The 25,262-nt window shown below is 39.2% G+C and overlaps 3 protein-coding genes across 6 annotated transcripts in view; 1 reads left to right on the top strand and 2 right to left on the bottom strand.

Annotated features, from left to right (window-relative positions):
- The window catches only part of ubqln4 (ubiquilin 4), a 12,700-nt gene extending 9,034 nt beyond the window's left edge, over positions 1-3,666 (bottom strand). For both annotated transcript variants that reach the window (XM_015044104.1, XM_015044105.1), the window contains exon 1: positions 3,475-3,666. In XM_015044104.1, coding sequence (XP_014899590.1) covers positions 3,475-3,618 — 144 coding nt within the window. In that variant the 5' untranslated portion in view covers positions 3,619-3,666. The remainder of the gene's footprint in view (positions 1-3,474) is intronic.
- A 2,918-nt stretch (positions 3,667-6,584) lies between these two features.
- On the top strand, positions 6,585-9,674 carry LOC106954531 (lens fiber membrane intrinsic protein-like). 2 transcript variants are annotated; one of them, XM_015044103.1, is made up of 5 exons: positions 6,585-6,691; positions 7,207-7,415; positions 8,611-8,760; positions 8,870-9,004; positions 9,142-9,674. In XM_015044103.1, exons 2-5 carry the CDS (start codon positions 7,241-7,243, stop codon positions 9,201-9,203), a joined length of 522 nt encoding a protein of 173 aa, XP_014899589.1. In that variant the 5' UTR covers positions 6,585-6,691; positions 7,207-7,240; the 3' UTR covers positions 9,204-9,674. The 2 variants fall into 2 exon arrangements, with proteins under 2 accessions (XP_014899589.1, XP_014899588.1); XM_015044102.1 differs by lacking the exon at positions 6,585-6,691 and adding an exon at positions 6,710-6,880.
- Positions 9,675-13,230: 3,556 nt separating this feature from the next.
- Positions 13,231-25,262, bottom strand: part of tinagl1 (tubulointerstitial nephritis antigen-like 1) — a 37,591-nt gene continuing 25,559 nt past the window's right edge. For both annotated transcript variants that reach the window (XM_015044101.1, XM_015044100.1), the window contains exons 4-12: positions 24,746-24,838; positions 24,505-24,619; positions 22,293-22,419; positions 22,026-22,176; positions 21,750-21,936; positions 20,417-20,462; positions 19,005-19,128; positions 14,581-14,626; positions 13,231-14,415 (exon numbers count right to left, since the gene is read on the bottom strand). In XM_015044101.1, coding sequence (XP_014899587.1) covers positions 14,254-14,415; positions 14,581-14,626; positions 19,005-19,128; positions 20,417-20,462; positions 21,750-21,936; positions 22,026-22,176; positions 22,293-22,419; positions 24,505-24,619; positions 24,746-24,838 — 1,051 coding nt within the window. In that variant the 3' untranslated portion in view covers positions 13,231-14,253. The remainder of the gene's footprint in view (positions 14,416-14,580; positions 14,627-19,004; positions 19,129-20,416; positions 20,463-21,749; positions 21,937-22,025; positions 22,177-22,292; positions 22,420-24,504; positions 24,620-24,745; positions 24,839-25,262) is intronic.

Raw genomic sequence — 25,262 nt, 5'->3', positions numbered from 1 at the left:
GTTTGTTCTGAAACGGATTTTAAAAAACGGGTTTTTTTTTTCCCCCCCCCCGGGTTTTTTTTTTTTTTTTTTTTTTTTTTTTTTTTTTTTTTTTTTAAGTCTTCTTAAATGTTTGCATTTTTTAAGACTTTATAGTTGGTGTTCATGTATTAATCTTCCAATTTCTGGGGGATACCTTGTAATAATTCATTCTATGGCCTTATTTTCCACTTTTAGTCACATTTTTCTGTTCATGTGAACACTCCTGTTATGCCTGTTGTGATTCTATATGAAGGTTTTTAGAAAAAAAAAAAAAAAAATATATATATATATATATATATATATATATATATATATATATATATATATAATTCTTATTGCTGTCCTATTTTGCTGCAACTGTTCCTGCCGTTTATAATAAAATGGATTATCCCAGTAAACAGGCAGTGAGCATTAGTGACATCTAGTGGTGAAATAGTGGAACACCATCAAATTAAAGCTCTCCTTGGAAGAGGATCTTACATCAGGCCCACATTTTTTAGGTGTTTTGCAGACATTAAGAAATTAAATATTATATAAGGTTGACTTAAAGTGAAAAACAACAAAAAACTTTTTTTTTTTTTAATTTTCATCTCAATCCAAACTAGTGAAAAACAACAAACATGAAGTGGATCCACCCAGAAGTTTCACAATAACCTTAAGGCACGAAGTATTTTGGCCTTCAATATTTATGCAGTTGCAGTTTAGGTACTATAGTTATTAGTTTTCACTGGGATGAAGACAAAAAAATCATGGACAATATTACAATAATTATCAAATCTTCAAGTTAAAAAAACATAACATCCAATGAACACATTAAAACCAAAGTACCATATAAGAATAAAGAGCAAAAGGTTTGATCTCATCAGAATGATGCTGTGATGTATTTTGATTTTTTTTTTTTTTTTTACAATGTTGACTTAGTTGATTTAGATCTCCAGCCAGTCATTTATTTATTTATTCAGCGGTTATTCATGCGCGGCTCTCCTAATGTCGCCCCCAGCATGTAGGGACTGAGATCTGGACTTTGAGCGATTGCGACACCTTGATAATTTTTTTCTGTTTTTTTTTTTTTTACCCGTTCTGCTGCAGATTTGCTGCCATTGGTTTTGAGTTCATTGTCCTTTTACGTGATCCGATTTTATCCAAATGCTACCTGTCAGCCCTGGACATTTGGGTTACGGAGGAATTAGTTAATCACCGACTCAGTTACTGCAAGGATTCTACTGTTTGTGGGAACAAAACAAATCCCTGTATCACTGTGTTTGACAGATTTAACGAGCTCTTGGGGCTGGTTTGGTGTGTTAGTCTTTCCCTAAATACAGCCAACAATCCTAACAATTTTATTCTTTACATTTTTATCAGTTGTAACTTTGCAAACCTATTTTTTTTGTTGTTGTTATGCTTTGTATGCAAAATCTTCCTAGTTACACCTAATTCCAGTAAATGCATGTTTCAAAAACATTTTTATGTTCTGGTCATTTTCTAAGCATGTGTTGTGTTTTTTTTTCCCTACCCTTTTCTAAAGATAACTTGAGATCTAATCTGTTTGAATATTTAAAACAGGTACTCTGACTTTTTATAAATAGTGAGTATATTGTCAGTGTTATAATAAAACACCGCAGCGCATATTGTATATAAGCCAGTGGTGAGACTGTATAAGTAAACGTTAATTATTCATCATGATGATATATGCAAGTATGTTGGAAAAGTATTCAATATCTTTTATGTCTATCTAGCTGCTTGGTACGAGCACATAAAAACAGTCAGAAGGTAAATAGAGAAAAATGTGGTTTTCTCTCTATGACCATGATAGAAATGTTAAAATGCGAAACGAGAAATACTGGAGGAAAATTGAACGGTATTAAACTTTGTCTTCTGATTTAAAGTAACCAAATGGAAATAGGATGCGATACAAATTGATTTATTACATAAATGTAACTATAAGTGTGTTTTTAGAATTTTAGGACAGTTTATCTCTTCATAATTCATGAAAACACCTAGAAAAATCATCTGATACAGAGTTGTAGAAGTGCCTGGGTATAAATGTGTTTGTTTACGGGTATGAAGGGACAAAATTGCCAGGTTTGGCTATAAAATGGAGGCGCGAATTTTCAAGAGGGCAGAGTGACCAGGGGTTACAAAGAGCAAAGCGAGAGTTGGCCTAACAAATCTTGGCCACAGACAAAAGATGCAGCATTTACACTAATCCTTTGCGTCCTGTGAGCAAAACGCTGCGCTGAAGTCAGTCACTGTTCACCATCATTTTCTCATTGACTTAAAATACTACAGTTTTGCAAAAATTACACCAAAATAAATAAATCACAATATGATCCATCTGCTTTAATTTAAAACAAGACTTTACTCAGTCAGCTGGCCAGCAGTATTCAGCAACAGCTGGGGGAGGGTCAGTTCTGCAGCTTGGAGAAAATTCCAGTTGGGATGATAGGAACAGTATTATGGAAAAATGTAACATTTGTGAAATCGCAACTTGATGTTAGTTGAGGCTTAATTCAGTCTAAAATATTACAAAATGTGTGTTCAATATGGTCAATTTATATTGATTTTGTGTAGGGCACCTCCATAAAAGACTGCATGTTGCTTTGTTTTCACTAAATAACTTCCAAGGAGCTTAATGGGGGGGAAAAAAGTGGCATATTTGAATTTCCTTTGGACATCATCTTAACAAAAGTCATTTATTTTCTTCATCCATATTACTTGTAATGTTACATTTATTGAATAAAGCTAAAACACACTTTCAAACATAAGTAATAATATCCCCAAAACATAAACACATGTATACATGTATAACTGCACAAGAGGAACCAACATTAGTACACACACCGCTGAACACCCTGCTCTGAATGTGATTACATAGAGTGCCTTGCTTTTCCAGGTGAATCCGTCGCCAAGCCAACAGCAGCACTGAGGATACTAGAAATCCCCAAGAAGCCCGAATGACTCAGGAGCAGCAATGAGAATGTTCTAGACTGAAAGACAGCTTCGACTTTTTTATCAGGCTGTGGAGCTGAAGTGGGAAATGAAAGCGATACACGATGGGCCAGTTATATGTAACCACTTCCATGGGTCTGTCGGAGTGTTATTGCTTCTCGCAGTTAGCACAGTAAGCGCGTACTCGTCAGCTGACACTTGTTCAGCTACATAGTTGGTCCGAATAACAGGCTAACTTAGCTCCCCGGCTAGCAATTGACTGGCTAGCCGGTTAGCAATTTTCAAATCTTAGCGCGGTCGTTTCGTAGAGTGGGATATTTACAACGAAATGGTTGCCGACTAAATGCCAACCTAACCAATAGTACTTCGATTTCACACAGCCGCTTTCATTCCCAGCAGCCCCAGTTAGCCGGTAAGAGTGGTGATACATGCTAATGGTTTAGCTTCCTAGCTGAAGTTGTGGGCATGACGTTAGAGCGCAACGATGAACAACATCCGACCAACCTGAGTGACAGAAGCGTCTTCTGCGATGGCGATCTCTTCCTTGTCCTTGGGTGTTTTCACTGTGACCTTGATAATTGTCCCCTCGGAGGCTTCGGGTTTATTATTATTGTTGTTACCAAGATCTGCGGCGCCTTGCTCAGCCATCTTTACTCCGCCGATGGAACAGCTCGGATCTAACTTTCACTTCCGGTTCAAATCAGGTCTCGTGTTTTTTTTTTCCTTTCTGTTTTTTTCACCCACCCAGTCGGTCCAAGTAGTTCCGGTATGAGTTCATCGGTTAAAAGTTCACAAAATAATAATAATTAAAAAAATAATAATAGAGGGATTTATTCTAATATTAAAATGTAAGGAAACTGACCAAATTTAAAACACTGATCTGAACTATTGCTTTTCAATGAATGCAGTTAATAAATACGGTGCCTCTGAAGTGCTAATCACATCGACAACTTACTAAACACTACTACAATTTTTGAAGACAACAAAAAATTAAAACCAACTAGTAATACCTGTATTAAAGATGCAGTAATCAATCGGCCAAGAAATTGTATACACCAATTTCCTTGAATTTAAAATATTTAATTTATTTGTAAACTGCATCACAACTGAAAACTTTCCCCCTTTTTGGTTTGACAAGGAAAATCAACATTTCAGATGTTGAACCACTACACAGTTTTTCCCCCCAGATTTTACTTCACTTCAAAGCTAACATGTTGTCTGTTTAGATAGAAATAATTATATTTTTAGATGAACCAATACTGAAAGCTATTTAAAAACCCACAAATCATCATATGAATAAAATAAAAATAGGCTTTTTCAAGTTTCCAAAGTGAGTATTAAAAAAAACAGTCAACATGATCCAATTCATACTCAGCTGTGGGTTAAACTTGAAGTTTTTTAATTGCTTCACTTTAATTCTACGAAGAAATGAAGCAGACATGTAGCCTTTCGTTCTGAGAATATCTTTGTTCATCGACACCTTTCAAACTATCACCCTCGCAAGAGTTTCCACAACAGTTCAATGTACTCAGTTTAATTTAATTGGCTTAATGAATCGTGTGGTCTGCGATCCCTCAGCTCAGTTGCTAAGTGTGTAATCTTCCAGTCTTTCTGTTGTGGAACAAAAAACATTACTGAAATCCATCTGTTAGTATATGAGGTCATATACTACATATACTTCATGTCTGTGAAGAGTCTGAAAGTCTTGAACTGTTTAACACTGATGCCAGCACATTTGCTGTGTGTCTACGCCTCCACACCAAACAAAACCCATTTTGGAGAGTTGGTCCTTTAGCTCTAATTTAGGGTGAAATTAACACTAACACTATATGAGATTGATAGTACCACACTGGCTAATTAGAAGTAGAACTCTTTAAATATAAACATTAATTCAAAAATAGGTGAAATTTGTGTTATTGAAAAACTCTTCTAACCAAAGATGAAATAGCACCTTGCAGTTCATTTCTCTTCACTTCACCAACGAGGCCGTCCATGAGGTGTCCCAAAGGCATCTGGTATGGATGTTATATTCCATGCACAAGATTTATGAAACCTGTACATAGTTTATCCAGTCTATCCAAATTCAAAGCCTCAAATAGAATTCATTCAGTTAGGGTTATTGTTTTTTGTCTTGCTGTTTTGATTTGTCCAGGATTTCTGTTTTTTTTATGTCCTGCAATTAGTTTATTTGTGCAATAGTCAAAATAGTGTAGTTCTTAGTGTCTTGCTTTTACAAAGTCAGATTTTCTTTCAGTCTTTCATTATAACTATTTTATCAGGCTTTATTAAGGGTGGTCTCCTTCCTGGATGGAGCCGCTAATGGAGGGATTACTGATATTCACTTTGTGTACTCTGCACTTTTTTTTATTCCAAATAAAATGTACTCATAGTCTGAGAATTTATGCTTGCCTTTTTTATGAAAAGAACCATTGACAGAACTGTTGATGTCATTAATATGCTGTATGGTATTGGTATTTGATTACATATGTAGAGTTCTGCTGTTTTTTTTTTTTAGACATTGATGGAGCAATTGCTACTCTTGACTCTCTGCATTTTTCTCTCACTCATAAACATTACTCACAACTTGAACTTAGCAAAGGGAGCCACTGACATGCAAACACCACTATAAATGTTGTGTCCTCTGTCTGTTTTTCGTTTTCATTGAAAGTATTCCTAGATCAATGTTGCTTTGCTTACTTGTCTGTATTTCCTGGAAATAGCTCTTACCGTTCCAGGCACTATTCTGTTTTCTTTCTTTGGTTATTACAAATTTTCTGATCCACCAAAACAACTCTTTCTTCAAGACTTATATGTTTAGTTGTTCCTATCGCTAATGCTTGAATGAATTGTGTATGCTCCTTCTTATCCTTCTTTTTAATAAAAAATAATAATAAGTAAAATGCTTGTGTTGTGCAATTATCTGTCATGTACTGAGTCTTATCAAATATATCTCTTCAAGGAATTAGGATTTTGATTCTTTGTTTGCTGTTCATGTCAACAAAAAAAGACAAGCACCTTCTAGTAAAGACTTGACATGTTTGCATTGTGTAGACAGACTTAAAAGCATTTAATATCAACAATAAAGCAAGGCAGTTGAAAATTAATTTCTTTTTCATATGTCATATAGGTAGATGAAAGTATTTCTTACAGTAGCGTGCAGAAGCTGCTGCGCATTTGAAACATTTTTGTTTTTATGTTTTATCAGATTTTAAACCCTGCTGTGTTGTCCCCATGTTGTGGAGCATTCACCCTTTATGTGACGCCCCATTGAGGCAGTGCTGAAAGAAAAATGTTTGTTTCAGCAAGTTGCATTGACGCAGTAGGTCCTGTATACCTATGCACATCCCCAGTTCTAGAGTACACCATTTACAAACAAACAAATGTGCCCCTCTCTAAAAAAAAAAAAGGTAAGGACCTCTGCGTTACCCCTTCTCCAAGGCCCCATTAACCCTATTGGGGATACACCAACATGTACAAATCACATGCACTGTAGGGTTCTCATTCAAATTCAGGCCCCACAGGGAGACTGAGGGCAGTAAAGGATTTTGCCTCCATCAACAAAAAAAGAAAAGAGGGCGACCTTTTGCCTGTATATTGTCTGTGAAACTCTCTCTCTCTCTCTCCTGGTAGCCCCCTCCCAAAGAGAGCAACGACCCACTCTCTTTTTCATTCTTTACCTCTGCAAGGTGGGAAGTAGAGAGCGTACGTTTCCAGAATCAAGGTAAGAGAGTGTATCTGAGTGGGTTTCCCTACCTGTGTGTGATTGGACATGCAGGCCCGCAGAATCAGATTTAACCTCATTGTACTCATGAGCAAATGGCCGTGAGGGTTTGGACGAGGAACAAGCTGCAGCATCAGAACAGTAGCTTTTTATTAGGTTTGTTTTAGCAATGTCTCCAGTAAAGCAGAGGTAAACGTCTTTTCTGGAAATCTTATGTGCACTGATGATGTTTTCTCACAGATTCTAGAGGAGATGCAGCGTTGAGTGTAATTATTAGAGGTTGATATGCATGAAAAATACCAAACCTTCCTCAAATATCTATACATATTTCTCATGTCTTGTACTACAGCTCAGATCTTTTTTTGAAAACTGCTCCTCTGCTGTCTTATCCTAAGAAGGGTTTTTTGCTTTATTTGTCCCTTTCTCCAGCCTTTCCATCACTAGTCTTGGATAATAAGTTGTTAAAATGTATTACATTTCAAGTTGGTGTCTACGATGTGTTTGTTATTGCACAGTTCCTCTGCAGCGGCCCCGTTGTCTCAGCTCAAGATGTACAGCTTCATGGGTGGGGGCCTGTTCTGTGCCATCGTGGGCAACATCCTGCTGGTGGTCTCCACCGCCACGGACTACTGGATGCAATATCGTCTGTCTGGAAACTATGCCCACCAGGGTCTCTGGCGGTACTGCATGTCCAACAAGTGCTACATGCAGACCGACAGCATAGGTAAGATCATTTCCAGGTTCGAAATTTTAACACTTTAAGGCATGAATTGTGAGATTTTTCTTTTCTGAGTGTTTTCAGTCATCTTCAACACGAAGAATATGTTTGGTGAATCCTTATTTTAATGTACTTTTCAAACTTTTTTTGTGCGTCTTCTCAGCTTAATAACATTCATCTAGGTTCTGAAGTTTGCGACAAACACATTGGTAATACATAGGCACATTTGAAACAATTCAAAGAAAAAGCAAATAATCTTCATATTTAAAACAAATAACCAGGCATATATAAGAGTTTAAAAATTTGCACCAAGAAGTATATTGGGTGATTTGTTTTTTTTTAGGGGCATTTATTGGTCAGTAAATCAAATAAAGAGAAAACCTGCAGCAACAGGAACAAGAGTGTGATTCGAACTCAGGACAACTGGGTCGAGGATTACCGCCTCCACACACGGCGTGCCTGTTCTTCTAACTGAGCCACCCAGTGCCCCTAGTACATTTTTGTTTTTGGTGTAAAGTCATGTTAAGTAATAAAAACTGCATTTGTTGATTCTTTTCTGTTATGGAAACAATGGGGACTGATCAAAACTGCTAACACAGTGGCTCAGTTCAGCAGAGAAATGATGGGCCAATAAGATCATATTGGTTGGTTAGATGACATAATGAGTTCCTCTTCCAATTAGATGATTATTGACTCATTATATCTGGTCAATTAAAGTTTTTCACACACTTTCCCGGCCACTTGTGTCCTTTCCACCCCAGTGCATATGTGTCTAAGTGTGTGCATTAGCAGTGTGTGTGTGTGTTTGTGTGCTTCTCACCTTGCTGTTGCGATCCAGTTGCAATATGGCAGACAAGAGGGCCTTGTTGTGGGTAGTGAGGGGAACTGAAAGAGTCAATGCAATATCCCTTATGGTTTTTGAACTTCCTAAGGCACATGGTGCCACAGGATCAAAAACAGAACCACCAGACTGTCTCGCGTTGTTAAACTGCTGACCTGTTGTCATGATTATGCACTTTATGTTATTGCACTTACTGTAAATGTTTTATTATTATTATTTCCCTTAGTTTCTGTTTTGAGAAACACAAAGAGGAATGCTGACTTGTTTTTGAGTGCTAATGGTTGCACAATGGAATACCAATAAATGCATTAAATCGATTGGTGGCAATGATGAAATAAGATTTCTACCTGTTCCTTCCAGCTTATTGGAATGCCACCAGGGCCTTCATGATCCTGTCGGGAATGTCGTGCTTCGCAGGCATCATCGCCGGCATCATGTCCTTCTCACACTTCTCCTCCTTCGAAAGGTTCAACCGCTCCTTTGCTGCAGGAATCATGTTTTTTATCTCCAGTGGGTTTCCATCATTTGCCTTTAGAGCAAAAGACACAGTCAGTGTTTTTTTTTTTTTTTTTGTAAATGGACCATAGAGTATGACTGACACGAACTGTCTGATTCTCAGCTTTCTTTGTACTGCTGGCTATGGCGATCTACACCGGCGTGACAGTGAACTTCCTGGGAAAGCGCTTCGGCGACTGGCGTTTCTCCTGGTCCTACATCTTGGGCTGGGTGGCCATGCTCATGACCTTCTTTGCAGGTGTGAAATGATAAAATGCGACTCCATCTAAAAGCCTAATTCTCAGAACAAATCCCATGTCTCGTTCTAAAAGAAAGCAGCCAGGTTGTTGCAAAGTTTAAAGCTGCCACAACCGCTACAAGTGCCATTTCTTGCAGGTATTTTCTACATATGCGCCTACAGAATGTGTGAGTGCCGGAGGGGAACTGGGCCACGCTAGATGTCTCCAGAAGGACTCTTAGTTTGGATCGACAAGCAGGAAGCATCAGGGGGAGTCACGACTGATCCAATGAAGATGCAACATCTGATGGAGACGCTCTCGCAGGTCTTTGGTGGTCTGCTCGACTTGTTTGTGAAAGGATGCGGGAGAACAGTTTTTATTCTAGGAATGCTCGACATTGACAAACTTAAGGCATTATTCGCCAGCAGATGGCAGCACTAACACAGCTGACCACGCTCTTCCTTTACTTAACACAGTTGATTTGAATATTGCATTGACTGAGATAATAAACATGTTATAGAAAGAAGATTGTTCATCATTCCTGTATGGTGATATAATGTGAATTTGTTTAATTGGACATGATGTAACAACACAGATAGATTCTCGTCTTATACATGCAAAAAAAAAAAACTTTGAGAGAGCATTCATTCTATAATTTGAATTAAAACTGGCAAATTTCTGAGGGCTGTACGTTTGTCTCATCAATTTTTTTCCTTGATAAGCTGACAAAAGTGATAATCAGCTGTATAAAACTGTGAGTTTCATGGGAACTCAGCAGGATGCTCCTTACCATTTTCCTCGACAAACAACAATTGGCACAAAGACTGATGGCAAACAAAAAAAAAAAAATGCATCCAAAGGCCGGGGAACCTGGGCGGAGGGCTCCCGCTACTGATTGTCTAACTCCCCTTTGTCAGTGAATGCAGTTTCCTCCTTTTTCTTGGTATTCGCTCAATCCTCTTCATTAGCGTGGAAGAAAGGAGAACCGCAGCTGATGTAATGAATGCTTTGACTACTTTGTGACGCAGAAACGATGACAGAGATGTAAACAAGTCCGGAGAAAGATTCAGCTTCCATACTTGGTTGAAGAGGCTGCTGGAAAGAGATAAGCTTTCTAATGTTGTCCGGGGTTTTTAACATAGGGCCTTAAATCATCCACAAAGGTCACGACCTAGGAGAGGGGAAACGTCACAATTTATCTTTAGTTATCTCTGCTCAAATCAAAATGAGTGACATTTAATTTAATGCAGAGTTTGTACAAATGTAAGAGTGTCAAACACTCATTCTATGTTTAAAAAAAAAACACGATAAATTCAGGTGTTAGAGACTATTGTCGTGAAAAAGTGGAAAGATTCTGCGACTACAAATATTGAGAGCACTACATTCATACACCAATATCTGACATAGTATTATATATAGTTGGAGAAAAGAATAAAAGAAAACTCAGATTGAAAACATAAACTTTGGCTGATTTTGTTAACCATTTGTTCTGACCTCCTTAAAGTAAAGAAGTAAAAGAATATAATTTGTATGGAAGATAAACGGAGATGTTGACTGCCTGAGAAGAAATAGGAACTCATTGATTACTAGAAGAAGGATTTTCAACGCTTTGCTAAACTTAGAACAGTGACCAATGCATTACCACATTTTTTCAGATACATTTAACTAATCAGAATCGTCAGCAGCGCCACTGATTGTGGCTCTAGTGATTTTTGTACAATCAATGAACATGGGATTTCCCCCCACCCACATATGAAATCACCTAAATGCAAGATTATTATTCTTTATTGTTTCAGATAATGACTCTGCAATAAAACATAAATATGCTGTATTTTGTATCAACATGTGAAAAGACAAATTTTGATATTTAGGTGGATTTTACACAAATTAAGATTTTTGTCCAACATCCCAAACATCACATGATATTGTTCATTTCCTGAATAGTTTTAAATCTGTTTGCTTTTCTTCTTACAATGCAACAATAGTATTCATTCTTCGTAATGTAATGAAGACTTCATTCATTACATGAATGTAGACATTTAAAGACTTGGACTACTAAACTGTATAATCCCAGTTTTCTAAAGTTTTTTTTTTCCTGGTTCTTCTCTGGAGTTTTTGTTTTTGGTGATGGAACGTGACGTTGACACAGCAGGACTTATGAAAACTGTCCTCAGCCCACACGTCCATCACCCATCCCCTCCTGTTACTATTCACTACAAAAACATGCACGCAGAGAGATTTTCCCACTGGATAATCGATATATGTCTTAAAAAAATCTGAAATGATTTCTTGCAGTCAGATCAGAGCTGGTTTAAGAAAGACATTTATTGAGGAGGTGAACGCTAATCTGGGATTGTTCCAAGTGCACACAGAACAAAAGACAGATGCTGTTAAAGCACTGCACAAGTAAAATAATATAATTTACACATCTCGCCATAAATAAAGCCAACACACAAATGAGACAGACATGGATTATTTCACTCCAAACGCACGACTTGATGGTGTACGTCCGTTGAAGCTACCAGGGGGGTTTCTACAAGTGATGGGATGCAGCTATGGACAACATTTTGGAGGAAAAAAAAAAAGGAAATCAGGAATAACACAAGCATAAGGAAAGGAGAGGAGAATGTTTTCCCTCTCCTGGGAAAAAAAAACTGTGGAGATTTTATTTTTCTAGTTTTGGTCAAATTTATCTTTTTAAACAACGTTTTTGTTTTTTAAATCATAGTGTGAAGAGCGTAAAGAAGTTTCTCCAAGTCTTCTCCAAGACTGAAGCTTCCTCATAGATGTTTTAGCAGCTTTTGATCTGTTTCTGACTTTGCTCTTCTCAACACAAACACACAGATTCAGGAAAAGACACTCAACCGTCCTATTAGCAATCCCTCCACTTTGCGCCGCGTTACACATTGCTTGTCCATCCAGACGTTTCTCTGTGCTTTTACATTTTTCTGCCCATTCATGCCTGAAGCAAAGACGGAAAGACCTTAAAGATCACAAGACACGATGAGAGAGAAATGTCTTTTGAAGACAAAGCTGAAGCTGGCCCAGGATGTAATCTAAGAAACAAGTTAATAACAAACTGAGCTTTCCTTTTTCAAGTCTGGCGAAGCTGAATAAAGAAGAAATAAAGATAAAGGAACATTTAAAAGATTTTTTTTTTTTTTAAAAGAGAAAGGCTGGTGTGACTTTAATCTGCTTTTTGTTGAAGTAGTTCTACATACAGTGAAAAATGCAAACTCCTTGAACCTCGTCACTGTTTTTTTTCTACATTATAACCACAAACCTAAATTCTGTTGGGATTTTGACAGATCAATGCATAATTGTGCGGTGGAAGAAAACTTACATATGGCTTTCAAAATTTAAAAACTGAAATAGTGTACATACATTTCTGTTTCACCCCTCCTTACTCTGACACCCGTTAATAAAATAAAACATGACTAATTAACCACAGGAGTCATCTGATGAAATGGAGTCCACCTGAAAGTAATTTAATTTCAGGATAAATCTAAGCCGTTCTGTGAAAACATCAGATGTTTGTTGGTAAACAAACAGCATTATTGAGACGGAGGAACACGGCAGACAGGTCAGGGAGGAGGATGTGGAGAAGTTAAAAAATGAGTTAGGTTATAAAATGATATTCTCTGAACGTCTTACGGAGCGTCGCTCAATCCTCTGTCCAAAAAAAAAAAAAAAAAAAAAAAAAAGGATTTCCTACTATTTCAGCAGTATCATACTGTAGAGATGCTTGTCTTCAGCAGAAGCAGGGAAACTGGAGGAAGCTGGACAGATTTGAGACTGTGATTGAGGTTCCCCTTCGAGAACAACCATTTTAATACAAAGTCCGAGCTACAAAGGAATTGCTTTAATCAAAACTAATTAATGTGCTACAATGGTCTAGTCAAAGTCCAATACTAAAGTCAATTGAGAATCTGAGCCAAGACTGACTCCAGAAATCCAGATACTCCTTGTCCTTCTACTTCACAATTATGCTCCGGTTTGTGTTGGACTTTCACATAAAAATGTAAAAAAAAAATTAGATTAAAAAAAAAAGTTTTGTGAATACTTGCTTGGCACTGAATAAAACACAGAACATTTCCAGACGAATACCGCGGCAGAGAGGGGGCGTTAGCAGCAGTTTTGCCATGAGATCCAAATGTTTGTATCGAGAGCACAATAGCATTAAAGGAAAGAAAAAGAAGTGAAATGTGAGGATTTTTTTTTTACACAGTTGGTCTTAAAACACATATATAAAATATAACTTTAATGTACAACTGCAACAAAAAATAACATCTTGAACATAAGCTGTAACAGCGTACAGAGAATTAAGACAATGACACTTGTTTCAGAGTTGCCTCTGTCTCATTAAGGCATTTCAGTCTGCAGTCTTTCACTGTGAGGATGGAGAATTGTTGCTTTAATTTGCAAATGAACTGCTGCATTTAGGCTGACATTAGAGCTAAAGCAACCAGGTGTTTTTCACTAATATGGTCATGTCACTTAGAAGCGTTTCGTCTTTCACAAGCATGCAGACATGTTGAACAATTTTAAAACAGGAGATGACCTTAAAACTCCTGTTGTCTTGATTTTTTGTTGTTGTTGTTGTTGTTTTGGAAACTGTGTGCGAAGCCCGAGAAGTGTCCTCTATAATTCAAAGAAAAGGGTAAAACCTTGCCTTTTTGTATGGCGGACAGGTTAAAATCATCGGGTCATCTGTGATATATTATCAGGTTGCATCACTTAGCGGAGGAGTGTCCTTCTCAGAGGGACTGATGTCTGATAATCTGCCTCTCAGATTTCCACTTCGCCCAGCTCTGCTTGCAGTGTCCGGTTTCTCTGGATTATAGATTTAGAACGAGCAGAGACTGAAGGATAAAAGGAGCGGATTGAACTTCTTCATCTGTCATCGTCTCTGATATGAGCTTGGTCCAGCCGATGCCAGGATGTTTCTGGATGTGTTGTCTTTGGAGCGGAGATACCTGAGGTGTGAGACTGCAAGGCAAAATCAAGAGGCTTCAAATCATTTTTTGTTTGTTTGTTTGTTTTTGGTGACATTAATCTTGAGCTACAGAGAAAGTTGAACAGTTTGTTCTAATGAAGAGATGAATTAACAGTGTTTGCATAGACCCCCCCCCACTGTAAAGCAAGGTTTTAGCTTAGTGGCCGTCCCAGACAGTTTGTTTGTTAACGGGACACAGTGACGTTCTTCGCTGCAGAGCAAAAAAAGCAAAGATCACAGTGGGGGGGGGTTCAGAATCATAAAAGTCTTCTTTTAAATGTGTCTGCGGCGATGGTGGTGATGCTGCATGTCCTCCATCGTGATTCTGCCCCAGACGCCGATCACAAAAGCTTCGATCTCGCACTCGTTTTCTCCCCGAGCGATGCGGAAGTAGCCGTTCTCGCCCCAGTTCTTCCCCCAGGAGTTGGCAGCAATCTGAGAATGAAATCCATCATTCAGCAACTCCATAAACAATTTAAATCAATTATTATTTCTTTTTTATATATATTTTTTTTTACTTTAAGGGAGGGACACTTTCAGCTCAGAAACATGAAAAGCAAAGTCTCTGTGTTTTGGAGAAAAAAAAAAAAGGCAACATACCCAGTATTTTCTTGGTGTCTCATTATAGTCTCTGTCTTCTCCCCACCTGTGCACAAAGCAAAGCAAACGGTTTTAAGGTATTTTACCAGGATTTTAAGGTAGCGCATATGTAGACACCAAATGCTTTTATTTATTTTTTTTTTTTATACAAATGTGAAAACTGTGGTACACATGTGAATTTTCTGTGGAACATAACTCAAAATTTTTTGAAGAAAATAAGACTATTCCAGATTCTTTTGTACAATATATCTAAAGCTGAAACACCTTTGTGAAAGGCTGCTTGGACTCTATTGGCTTTTGGGTAACACTTTATTTGAAGGGGGTTGAATAAGACTGTCATGACACTTTCATTAACATGACATAACACCTGTCATGAACATCAATAAGTCTTCATGAATATTTATGACTGTTGTCATAAAGCATTATTCGGTAAATTATGACACTTTTAATACAAAGTTGACATTATTCAAAATGTCTTTGTTATGACAACTTGACATTAACCAGGAAATCATTACTGTTTAAACTTTACCTTTAATAACATAAAGTTACCTAATTTTTAAAGTGAAATCAGTAATACTTTTATAACAAATTTGTATCAGTAATGATTTCTTGGTTAATGTCAAGTTGTCATAACAAAGACATTTTGTCATAATTTACCGAATGACGCTTTATGACAACAGTCATAAATATTCATGAAGGCTTATTCATGTTCATGACAGGTGTTATGACATGTTTATGACAGTGTCATGTCAGTCTTATTCAACCCCCTTCAAATAAAGTGTTACCGGCTTTTGTTTGCAAAGCAGCCAATTCAGGACCGCCATTCATTTTCCTTTATTTCATTGTTTCTGGTCTGTGACCCCAAGAGCAGAAATAAGTCTGCAGATGTTAGTTTCTGCTCTAGTGCCGAAATTATTTCCACTGTGCCAACATTCCTTCTGATAAAACCCCTAAACACTGAAATTAAAGAAGCTGTAACAGTCCAACAGCAAAAATTAACATCTAAAAATAATCCATTTTGCATCATTACACTATATCAAAGTAGAAATGTAAAAAAGTTGGAGTTCTGCATTCTATGACATTTAACTGCATGTTTCCAAACATATCTGTTGCAAACATTTCTATACAACATGACAGTCAGGGTAAAGTACATGTTAACTGTATGAACTATTTTTATCTCGTCAACAACATCTTGAAAACCAGCTATTTATAGCTTTGTCGCTCTCTTTTCACACCCAGATGCTTTTCCGATCCCTACAACATGGAATTCCCCGTTTTGATGGGCATTTCCGCCCTTCAGACATGGAAACGGGGGATAGGCTATGAGGAAATGAACACCACCTCGGTCCACCAACATAGGATAAAACATCTCAAAACATACAGGCACAGCATGTGAACCTTATCTTTACTCCTTGCGCCTGCCAACAGATTTGCTCTCCGGAAACCCTGGCATCATGGTCTCCAGCGCGGCTGCCAGCCCCTTCGGTCTCTGCTTAGCATCATCAAAACATTCTCCCAAAGCCAATTCCCATCCTGTTTTTGCACTCCGGGCCTTTCATTTCCCAAAAGACTCCCGGTGTCCAATTGTTATCCCGGTGTTATCTTTTTATAAAGCAAAGGAATGTGGGGAAACAGAGCGGAAGGTCGGACTCTCTGCCAACTAATATGCTTTCCCCAACCCCGGCCGGCCGGTCGGCAGTGCCAGCTGTCCATCGCCGTCTGGGCTTAGCGTTTTCCTAAGTGTGGTCAAACGTCGGCGTGACTAAAAACAGACGCCGCTGTATCAACAACATGCGGCAAGAGGAGTGTGAAGCAGAAAAGGGAATTGAGGTCGGTGTTTGAGAATGAGGAACAAACACACCTGTACTTATATGTGTGTGTCTGGGGGAGATCCCATGTGCATGCCTTCCAGCGTATTTACTGGTAGAGACAGATCCAGACAGAATCAGACCAATACTTGTCTCTTATCAGACCCGCAATAAGCTCCCTCAGTCACCTACGGACAATGATAGACATACCACTGCGCCCGTGCGTACACTCCCCTCATGCCTCCCTTCGTACCCCTTCTCAGGCCGATTGATCCCCCTTCCTCTGTCCCGTGAGGTGAGGATCAGCGTCCCAGACAATGCTCTTTCCACCACGTTGGACCTCAATGCTCTTTTTGCAAACTTTCCCAGGCCCTGGGCTTAAATGACACACAGCCACAGGATTTGGCCTGTGTAAGCACACCGATGCCTGCGGCAGGCTTGGTCTGCAAAACACTGCAAAACACCACAGCCAGCCCTCAACTACCTCATCTCCATACAAACCTGCCAGAGATACATCCACTCAATGAGAGCAGCACTGAGGAACAACGATGTTAACGTTAGCATTTACCACCAAAAACGGAATTGGGTAAAGAGAAAGTTTGCGTCCAGTTTGGCTGGTCCATGTTGTAAACCTATTGCACTTTCATTTTAAATCTGTGAAAAAGCAATTTGTTCACATGTAGATAAACAATAGTATCAATGCTTATTTTGTTGGTCTTTGAGTTTTTTGAAGAATTTTAGAAGGCAAACCTGTGACGGCCAAGTCGAGGCCTCTGTATACGGGTCGCACCGCCGCGCCCGCATGAAGGATTTTTAACCTCGACATGATACGCCATGGCCTGCACAACCACGTGGAAAACTGCAGACTTGACAGTTGTCCAGCAGACAGTGATTCCCTACCCTACCTCTACAAGTGTCTAGCTCACAGTTGTGTTAGAAAAAGGTACACAAGTCACAGGTACGACGAGAGCTTTGAGAGGATTGTGAAGCAAAGTCCGTTCAAAAGTTTTGAGGAGATTGGACTGAATAAGAGCCACCTCACAAAGACGAGTTAAGCAACAACTGAAACACTAAGTAACCAGATTTTGGATATTTTTTTATTTTAAATCAACAGGAATAAGCAATTAAAATATATTACTCTGTGTTTGATTAATCCATACTTTACTTATGAGAAGTATTTTTTAAATTCAACTTTATTGTGTATCGTTTTTAGGCGATTTTCTAATCAACGATCCAATGATCACATTTTCTAACGTCTGTTTGGATGAGCTGACAAGATTGTGATCCCCAAAACCAACTGAGCAACCTCTTCTAAAAGTAAATCCACCATCACAGCTGTCCGCAGATCAACAGGTGGTGCGTCTTTGAATGCATCGTCTTTTAAATCTAACCTTGCCTACATCAAAGACACGATCTCTTATCCTCGTGAATCTGGCTGTCCCACAAAACCTCACAGGGTGGGATCTAAAGATAAATGAATGCAACGTTTTCAAGAGGAGAATCATTTTGAAGCTCCTGTTATCGTCTCAAAGAGATGACGATGAAAGCAGCAGATAAGTTTCCCATGATTGACCAAACAGGTAGAAAAAAAAAGAAAAAAACAAAAGATGCTTCAATCATCAGGCTTAATCAGCCTGTCTGAAGTTTTTCGTAGTTGTCCCTGTGGGATCAGGTCACACAGTGATAAACAACTATTTCCAAACACATTCTTCAACCCCTGCCGTAGACACTCTGACATTCTGACAGCCAGTTGTTCATTTTTCTTACTTTTACGTCACATTTGGGAGATTTTATCTGTCTACCGACAGACGTGTGTCAAAACCTGCCCGATGAACTCCAGGGAAGATTCTTGTCAAATATTTGTGAGTAGAAGGCTTGTTGATGATATTTCAAAGGTTGAAACCTCTGGCCTCTTATTGTCCTCCGTATGAGTCGTGCAGCAGCATGTCTGGGAGGCGGGGGGAGATTGTCTAAATGATAATGGGTTTATTTTAGTCTGGATTCGAGGAGGTGAAAAAGACGGGAAGCAGGACTGTCTGAGCACAGAGAGCCAGCAGAGGAGAGGAGGCCCGAAAGCAGAAAGGGCGACGGAGGAATAACGAGAGACACGGGGTGGCGGTGGGCAGTTCCAGGTGTGTCAGTCGGCTACCTGCCTGCATATTTGCGGTCACCGTAGTTACAGGATGGGGGGAAGGGTGAACGCTGTCTGGAGCAAACCGAGGAGTGGAGCCAAAGGTGTGTCTCTAACAGCAGGAGTCTGGGTGGGAAGCTTACTCACGAGAACATTTTTGGCTTTGGGCAAACACACGTGCAAGGGGAGAATTTGAACTCAACGCAAGTCAGACAGCTGCTCCATAAATGAGTAATCCACCTTCCCATAAACACCTTTATGTATGAAAGAAGGGAAAACAGACTCACAATTTAATGAACAATGTAATATTTATCTCCAGACTTTGATCAGTTTTTATGTCATTTTTCTACTCATAAATCACACTCAACATTTGAAAAGCCACATCTAAAATTCTGTGTGCTCATGTTCAACCTAAAGAATCTCATAGCCACCAGCAAACCAAAAAACGACCTGTTGTCAACTGGATCTGTATCGCAGGAACTCACCCAAGGATCCTGACCGAGTGTGTGCCGTGTTTGCGGTACTGCGGCGGTTTGGCAAAGCTGACATCAGTGTGTTTGTAGATCCCACTCTTGTAGACAAAGAAGTCCTCATGGACCTCCATAATAGCTGCAAGAACAAACAAACAGGAATAATTAGAGGGCAGATTAAAACACATACTTCCCTGGATCTGTAATAGTGAGGGGATAAAATCTTATCCAAATACGGATTAATTTAAGAGCAACTGGGCCCCAAAGTCAAACATATGCATACACCAGGGAAGGATAATCTGTATTTGTGTGTGTGTTCTTGTGTGTGTCTCTTGTAAAACTACTTTTTCTTATTTTGTCACCACACCAGCTCTTTTTCTGTCACCATTTTAAAAGAAAAGTCCAATGCAAACTAGGGCATCGTTATGAAGTGAAAGGAAACATTTTTTTTTTTTTCAATAAAAAAAAAAAATCTGAAAAGCATGCTGTGAATTTATATTCACCCCTCTTATTCACTCAGCTTTCAAACTTAAAGCTGAGTTAGGTTATAAAATAATATCGTAGGTTTTCAGCATCTCACAGCTCTCTTTAATCCACCGCCTGAAAGTAAAAACATTATGCTAGAACTGCAAAGCCTGGAAGACATCCAACTAAACTGAAAGGTTTTGGGCAAGGAAAGCATCAATATGAGAAGAAGTCGAGAGGCCCACAATAGTGTTTTCATGTGCAAAGATGATGGAGACATGCAGACTTGCAGTTAAAAGTCATGTTCTACTGTTTCTCCCACCTAGCAAGTTTCCACTGTTTGATTAAATAGAATGTGTAACGTAACAGAATACGTAAGAGTTCAAGAGGTTTGATTTGTGCACAAGGCACGGTGAGTTGTAGTGAGTGCCTTACTCCTGCAATGACTCATAAACAAAGTTGATAAATGTGACACCAAAGCTCATGCACACATGCCCTGTTAGCTTTGTGACAAGGAGCAACTTTAATGTCAAAAGGGAAACTTGATATGAGGCCAACAAGTCTTCCTGCCTGTTCTTCTGAACAATAACAATGTGCTCAAAGCTAGCAGAGGTTTAGAAAAGATACACACACACACACACACACACGCACGCAGGCACGCACGCACACATACTTTGCACACGCACATACATGTGACTTTTCTATTTTAAAGTACTTGACAGGCCCAGAGGAGCATCAGACAGAGACAGGAAAATCAGGTCAACCACTTTGGTATAAAAGTCAATTATTTGACTCGGTTACTGGGGTCAGAGTTGAAAGCCTGGACAAAAGTCACAAGGGTCAGAGGGTCAAACATGGCATCACAGGGTAAGATTGTCTAGATAAAGATTTAGGATGCCAAAATATATTTATGACCATAATGAGTGAAAGAATTCAGGTTTATGTTAGGCTAAATGTCTTACCTTGCACAGGACCATTATCCATGATCTCCTTCATAATCTCCTTTTCCTAAAAGACGAGATAAAACAAAACAATTTACAGCCGAGGGAGAACGAGACAGGCCGATCTGGGTCTGAGAAACAGAGAGGATGAAATCAAATCCCCCTGGAATAAAAACTCAGATAAAAAATTGAGTTATCAGGGCCTGCTGCTCTTAATGCTTTCCATATTGACTCTAGAGGCAGTCAGAGGGCAGAAACAAGGGACTGTAATGATTTGGAAAATCATTATCTGTCATTCAGCAGACTGATGCTGGCAGATAAAACCCAAACCTGGCTGCAGGTCAGTGGAGATGAAACATTGCATCTTTTATAGTCAGAATCAAGAAGGCACGCTACCGTTTTACTGTAATTATTTCGAGTAACTCCACTGCTTTAATGACATGCTCTTATGTCCACTCATTGATATTTTGATTTGCTAAACTCCTAGAGGCTGTAAAGGAAATGGCACTCAGAACATAAAAAAAGAAAACACATCAATTTAATTTCCGGTAAATTTTATACATACATTTCTAAAGTGGAGTCGGTAAGCCGGCGTAATACTATCAGTGATTTGTTTGTCCAAATATTTCAAATTAAGGCATGCTAAATTGTAACAATTGGTATAAAAAAATGTCATAAAGCTCGTGCAGATAAATTAAATACAGCATTCTGCATGTTTATCATCTGCATTATAAAGACAAAATAGCAATATATCTGGAATAATAGTAGTAGTAGCTTGTTCCTATAACTGTGAATATTAAATGAATATTATATCCATATTAGTAAGGGGGTACTTACAACAAGTTAAAGATGCAAACCCCCATTTGTTTACAGATAATGCAAAGAAAACTTCTCTCTCTCTCTCTCTCTCTCTCTATATATATATATATATATATATATATATATATATATATATATATATATATATATATATATATATATATATATATATATATATATATATATTTTTTTTTATGTGTGTGTGTGTGTGTGTATGATCAGGGCTACCAATAAACATAGGGAACACTGTAGATCTGTTACTCAGCATAATACTGCAAGACACTCACTAGTAAATCAAAACTAAACAATAAATCAAGTGGGTTGTGTCTACTGCATGATGAAGTTTGTCAAATCCGTGCATAGTTTACATGGAAAATTAAATGTGGAGAATCTAATGATTTTCATCTCATTTTACGTGAGGCGCTGTGCGCGTGAGAAGGCATGTTTGTCGGTGTTTATGCATGCACACATGCTTCCTGTGAGTTGCTGTTGATCTGTTTATGAGAGTTTTTTTTGGTGGTTGTGCAATTCTTACGTTGGATGAGAGCCTGTAGGGCGGTGTGGACTGGTAGATGTCGTTGTGGTAGTTCTGTGTGTTGGGGCAACGCTGTGTGGCTTGCCTCTTGCCCCGCCCCACTGAGCGACTCTGCATCATGCAACGCCCCACTTCTGCTGGGGTTTGTTGCGGAGGTTGGTATGGGTAACAGTCATCTGTCACAACTCTTTAATAAAATCAAAAAAAGAAGATAATTTCAGCCTTTTGTACACGTAAGAGTGCGTTTGTTTTCTGCGCGGCACGCGAGGTTCTCACCCGCGACGCCGGAGGTACCACCAGGCCCCGTCTACCCGGCCTCCTGCGCAGCCTCCTTGGTTGCGTGTGTCACAGGAGATAAGATTTTGGGGCGACAGCTGAGGAGTCATGTGACCCATGGACTGAATGGAGATTCGGTCGGATGCCACAGCTGGTGAAAGGACGCAAAGACTAAACATCGTGCCTGTTCACGCTTGTGCTTCTTTGCTCACAATAACATTGAATATATTCGTCTTCCGTTCAGAGGGAGTTCTCCTCAAAACCCACCTGCAGTTGAAAAAGCCCATGAGGCGGCACAGTTGCCCTGATCCAGCGGTTCGTGAATTTTCCCGGGCCACTTCTCCAGTGAGTTGAAGTAGAGCGGTAGACGATCGTTCAGAGGGTCCATGTTCATCTGTAAGAGCAGAATGAAACAGTATTTAACTCACGGGGTTTGTTTGTTTGTTTGGTTGGTTGGTTGGTTGGTTTTGCAATTTAAAGGTTCAAAGGCTGCACTGGCATCAACAGTTATGTAAAATGTTAATATATACCCTGAAAATGAATACATCCGATTAACATTCAGGCTTATGTAACTCCTGGATATGAAGAAGAATGTGCAAAGAAGTCCAGTGAGGTCAGAACAGTTAAATATTTAACAATTGTCCTCTCCATGTAAAAGGAGCAATTAAAATACTTTTGCCTGACAAGTTTGGGTCCCAACAAGATTACATAAGTTTGCTAAGCAACTCCACAGTGGAAGAGGCTTCTGCACAGGCAATTAGGACCATTTAGACCTGGGTCACACAAGAACCTTTGATCCCCGTTGAACCGTACGGTTACATCAGTGTAAATCCGAATGCACTTTTCAGGCATGCATTCATTCGCAGATAACTCTCAGACAGCAGACTCGAGGCTGGACACTCGCCCAGTCCGCCGGCGAGGTGTGATAACGGAGCAGACGCTTCTGTCTAACGAACTTCCCTCTGTCTCATGAGGACTTTGGCTACCTGTGCCACATTCCACTGATTAATGACGGCGTTATTCAGAGCAAAGAGACAGCTGCTTGATATATAACTAAGGAATGTGCTGCTGTTTTGAGATTTACAGGGTCAAAGTCCAAAATGCAGCCGTCCTGACAAAAGAGACAAATTGTGCAAGAATATGTTGGCAGGTATGTTTTTGTTTGGGGTTCTCAGCTACAGTAAGTCATGTAATCACAGCATCCCAGACCGTACAATTTCGGGGGAGGTGCGAACGGGCTGTGATGCTGGTAGGGACACAGGTAAGGACATGCCGATGGCAGAAGAAGGAGTCTGTTTGGGTGGGGATGGAAAGCGTGAAGTAAACGGGGGCTTGCTCTTTATCCTGCCTCCCTCATCTTAGTTGTTGCTCAATGTTTTGTTTCCGTCTTATGTAATCTGTCTGGGCAGAATGTAAACAAAGATGCAGCCAATGAGAGGAGGGCCTCTATCGCATACCAACAAAACCCCCTCATTAAGTGAAAAATGTTTTGATCGGGGCTCACTGGCGAGGAAGCATGTGGGAGCCTGTAAAGAAGTAAAAGACACAACCGAGTGGCGCATTCCCACCTGCTGCTTGAGCATGCAGCCTCCGGCAATCACGGAAAGTGTTGTCCTCTTTAAATGTACCCAACATGTTTTAGATGCTTTTTAGTATCAAGTTCTGTTTCTATTTTTATTTTTTCATCTATTTCAGTGTAGATGGAAATATTAATGTGTTCTGTGAAGGTCTTGAATTATTAGATTAAAACAAAATTTGTTACGTGGTTGTTGGCAGTATCATACTATGGGATGTGTGCTGATGGGGAAATGAATAGAACAACATGCAGGACAGAAAATAAACCTGTTAGGAGACGCAGAAGTACAAACAGCAGAAGAAGTTGATATTGTCAAAGTTCAACTTCCAGCAGGAAAACAACCCAAGTCAGACAATCAGAGCTACAAAGTTATATATATATAGATATATATCAAGTTATATCTATGAGTCTGAATGGCCAAGAAGGAGTGCAGAACATGAAAATTAATGTTCAAGAATACTTTTCTTCCATCCTGACAGAGCTTGAAGTATTGTAATTGCAAAAATCTTAACCTTTAAGTGTGCAAACAATGTTCATGTTTCTCATAAAAAAATTTTTCCTTTTCTTTTCAGAAAAGAAAATATGTGCTCATTTTTGTCTTGTTCCACTGCATCCATTCATTGCCTATACTGCTCATCTCTGTGGGGCCAAAACGGGGCTGATGCTTATCTCCAGTGGTCAATAGGCAAGAAAAGGGGTACACCAAATGTTCTTTGGACTGTGGGAAGCCAGAGGACCCGATTGAGCCCATGCATGCACTGGGATAACATGCAAGAATTTGAACCAGGCAACAGCCTCATACAATCCTGACAAAATATATTGACATCTGTGTTTGTAATATTACAAAATGTGACAAAGTCGAGGCAGCTTAGCCTTCTTCGCAGGCATGAGGATTGGATCTACCTGAATCTCGTTCATGTTCATAATAGTGCTGGAAGGTTTCTTTGTGCCCAGTCTGAATCGGATGCCTTCATCCAAAGTCAAGCCATATAACTGGCTGTAGTTTGCAGCTTTCCATCTGAAAACAGAAAGAATAAGAAAAAAAATTCTCGCAACAAGTGGATCACTCTCTATCTTCAAAAAGCCTCCACACTAAAACGGAAATTAAATGCATTAACTTCATGATTGCGTGTTTGTTTTATACCCGTAGTTTCCTCGGTTGACGGCATTGATGACGTCAGGCTCAATAAGGCAAGCGTTCTGCTCACACTCCCAGCGTCCCGAGGATCCGCATGTGCTGCAAGACACCAAGACAGAAAGCATGGGGGGCTGGGGTCATCGAACGCTAACAGCAGCTGCACAAAATCGCTAGTCGCATTTATAAAATCAACAATGAATAAAATCAACTCCAATAAAAACACCCAGTCAGAGATGAGTGTGCAGATTCCCAGAGGGATTCCTAGAAGGAGATTAGACTAAAGAGGAAGAAACTTGAAAAATACGGAAAGATTTAGGGAAACGTTCAGATGAAGAAAACCAGTCAGGTTTTACAAGACAGTGAGATAAGACAGCAGGATATGAATAATGACACACACAGACTTTTATTGCTGTGATGCTTTGAAGTAATTTCCTTCCTAATGACTCACTCTGGAGGAGTGTGTCTGCATGTGTTTGTGTTGTCTGACAATTGAGGGAGTGCAGCTCTGAATTACCAACATATT

The sequence above is a fragment of the Poecilia latipinna genome, unplaced genomic scaffold, assembly GCF_001443285.1.
Source record: "Poecilia latipinna isolate Pla-1442-1.1 unplaced genomic scaffold, P_latipinna-1.0 Scaffold662, whole genome shotgun sequence".
In the NCBI taxonomy this organism is placed as follows: Eukaryota; Metazoa; Chordata; class Actinopteri; order Cyprinodontiformes; family Poeciliidae; genus Poecilia; species Poecilia latipinna.
This window is presented reverse-complemented; position numbering and strand designations above follow the sequence as displayed.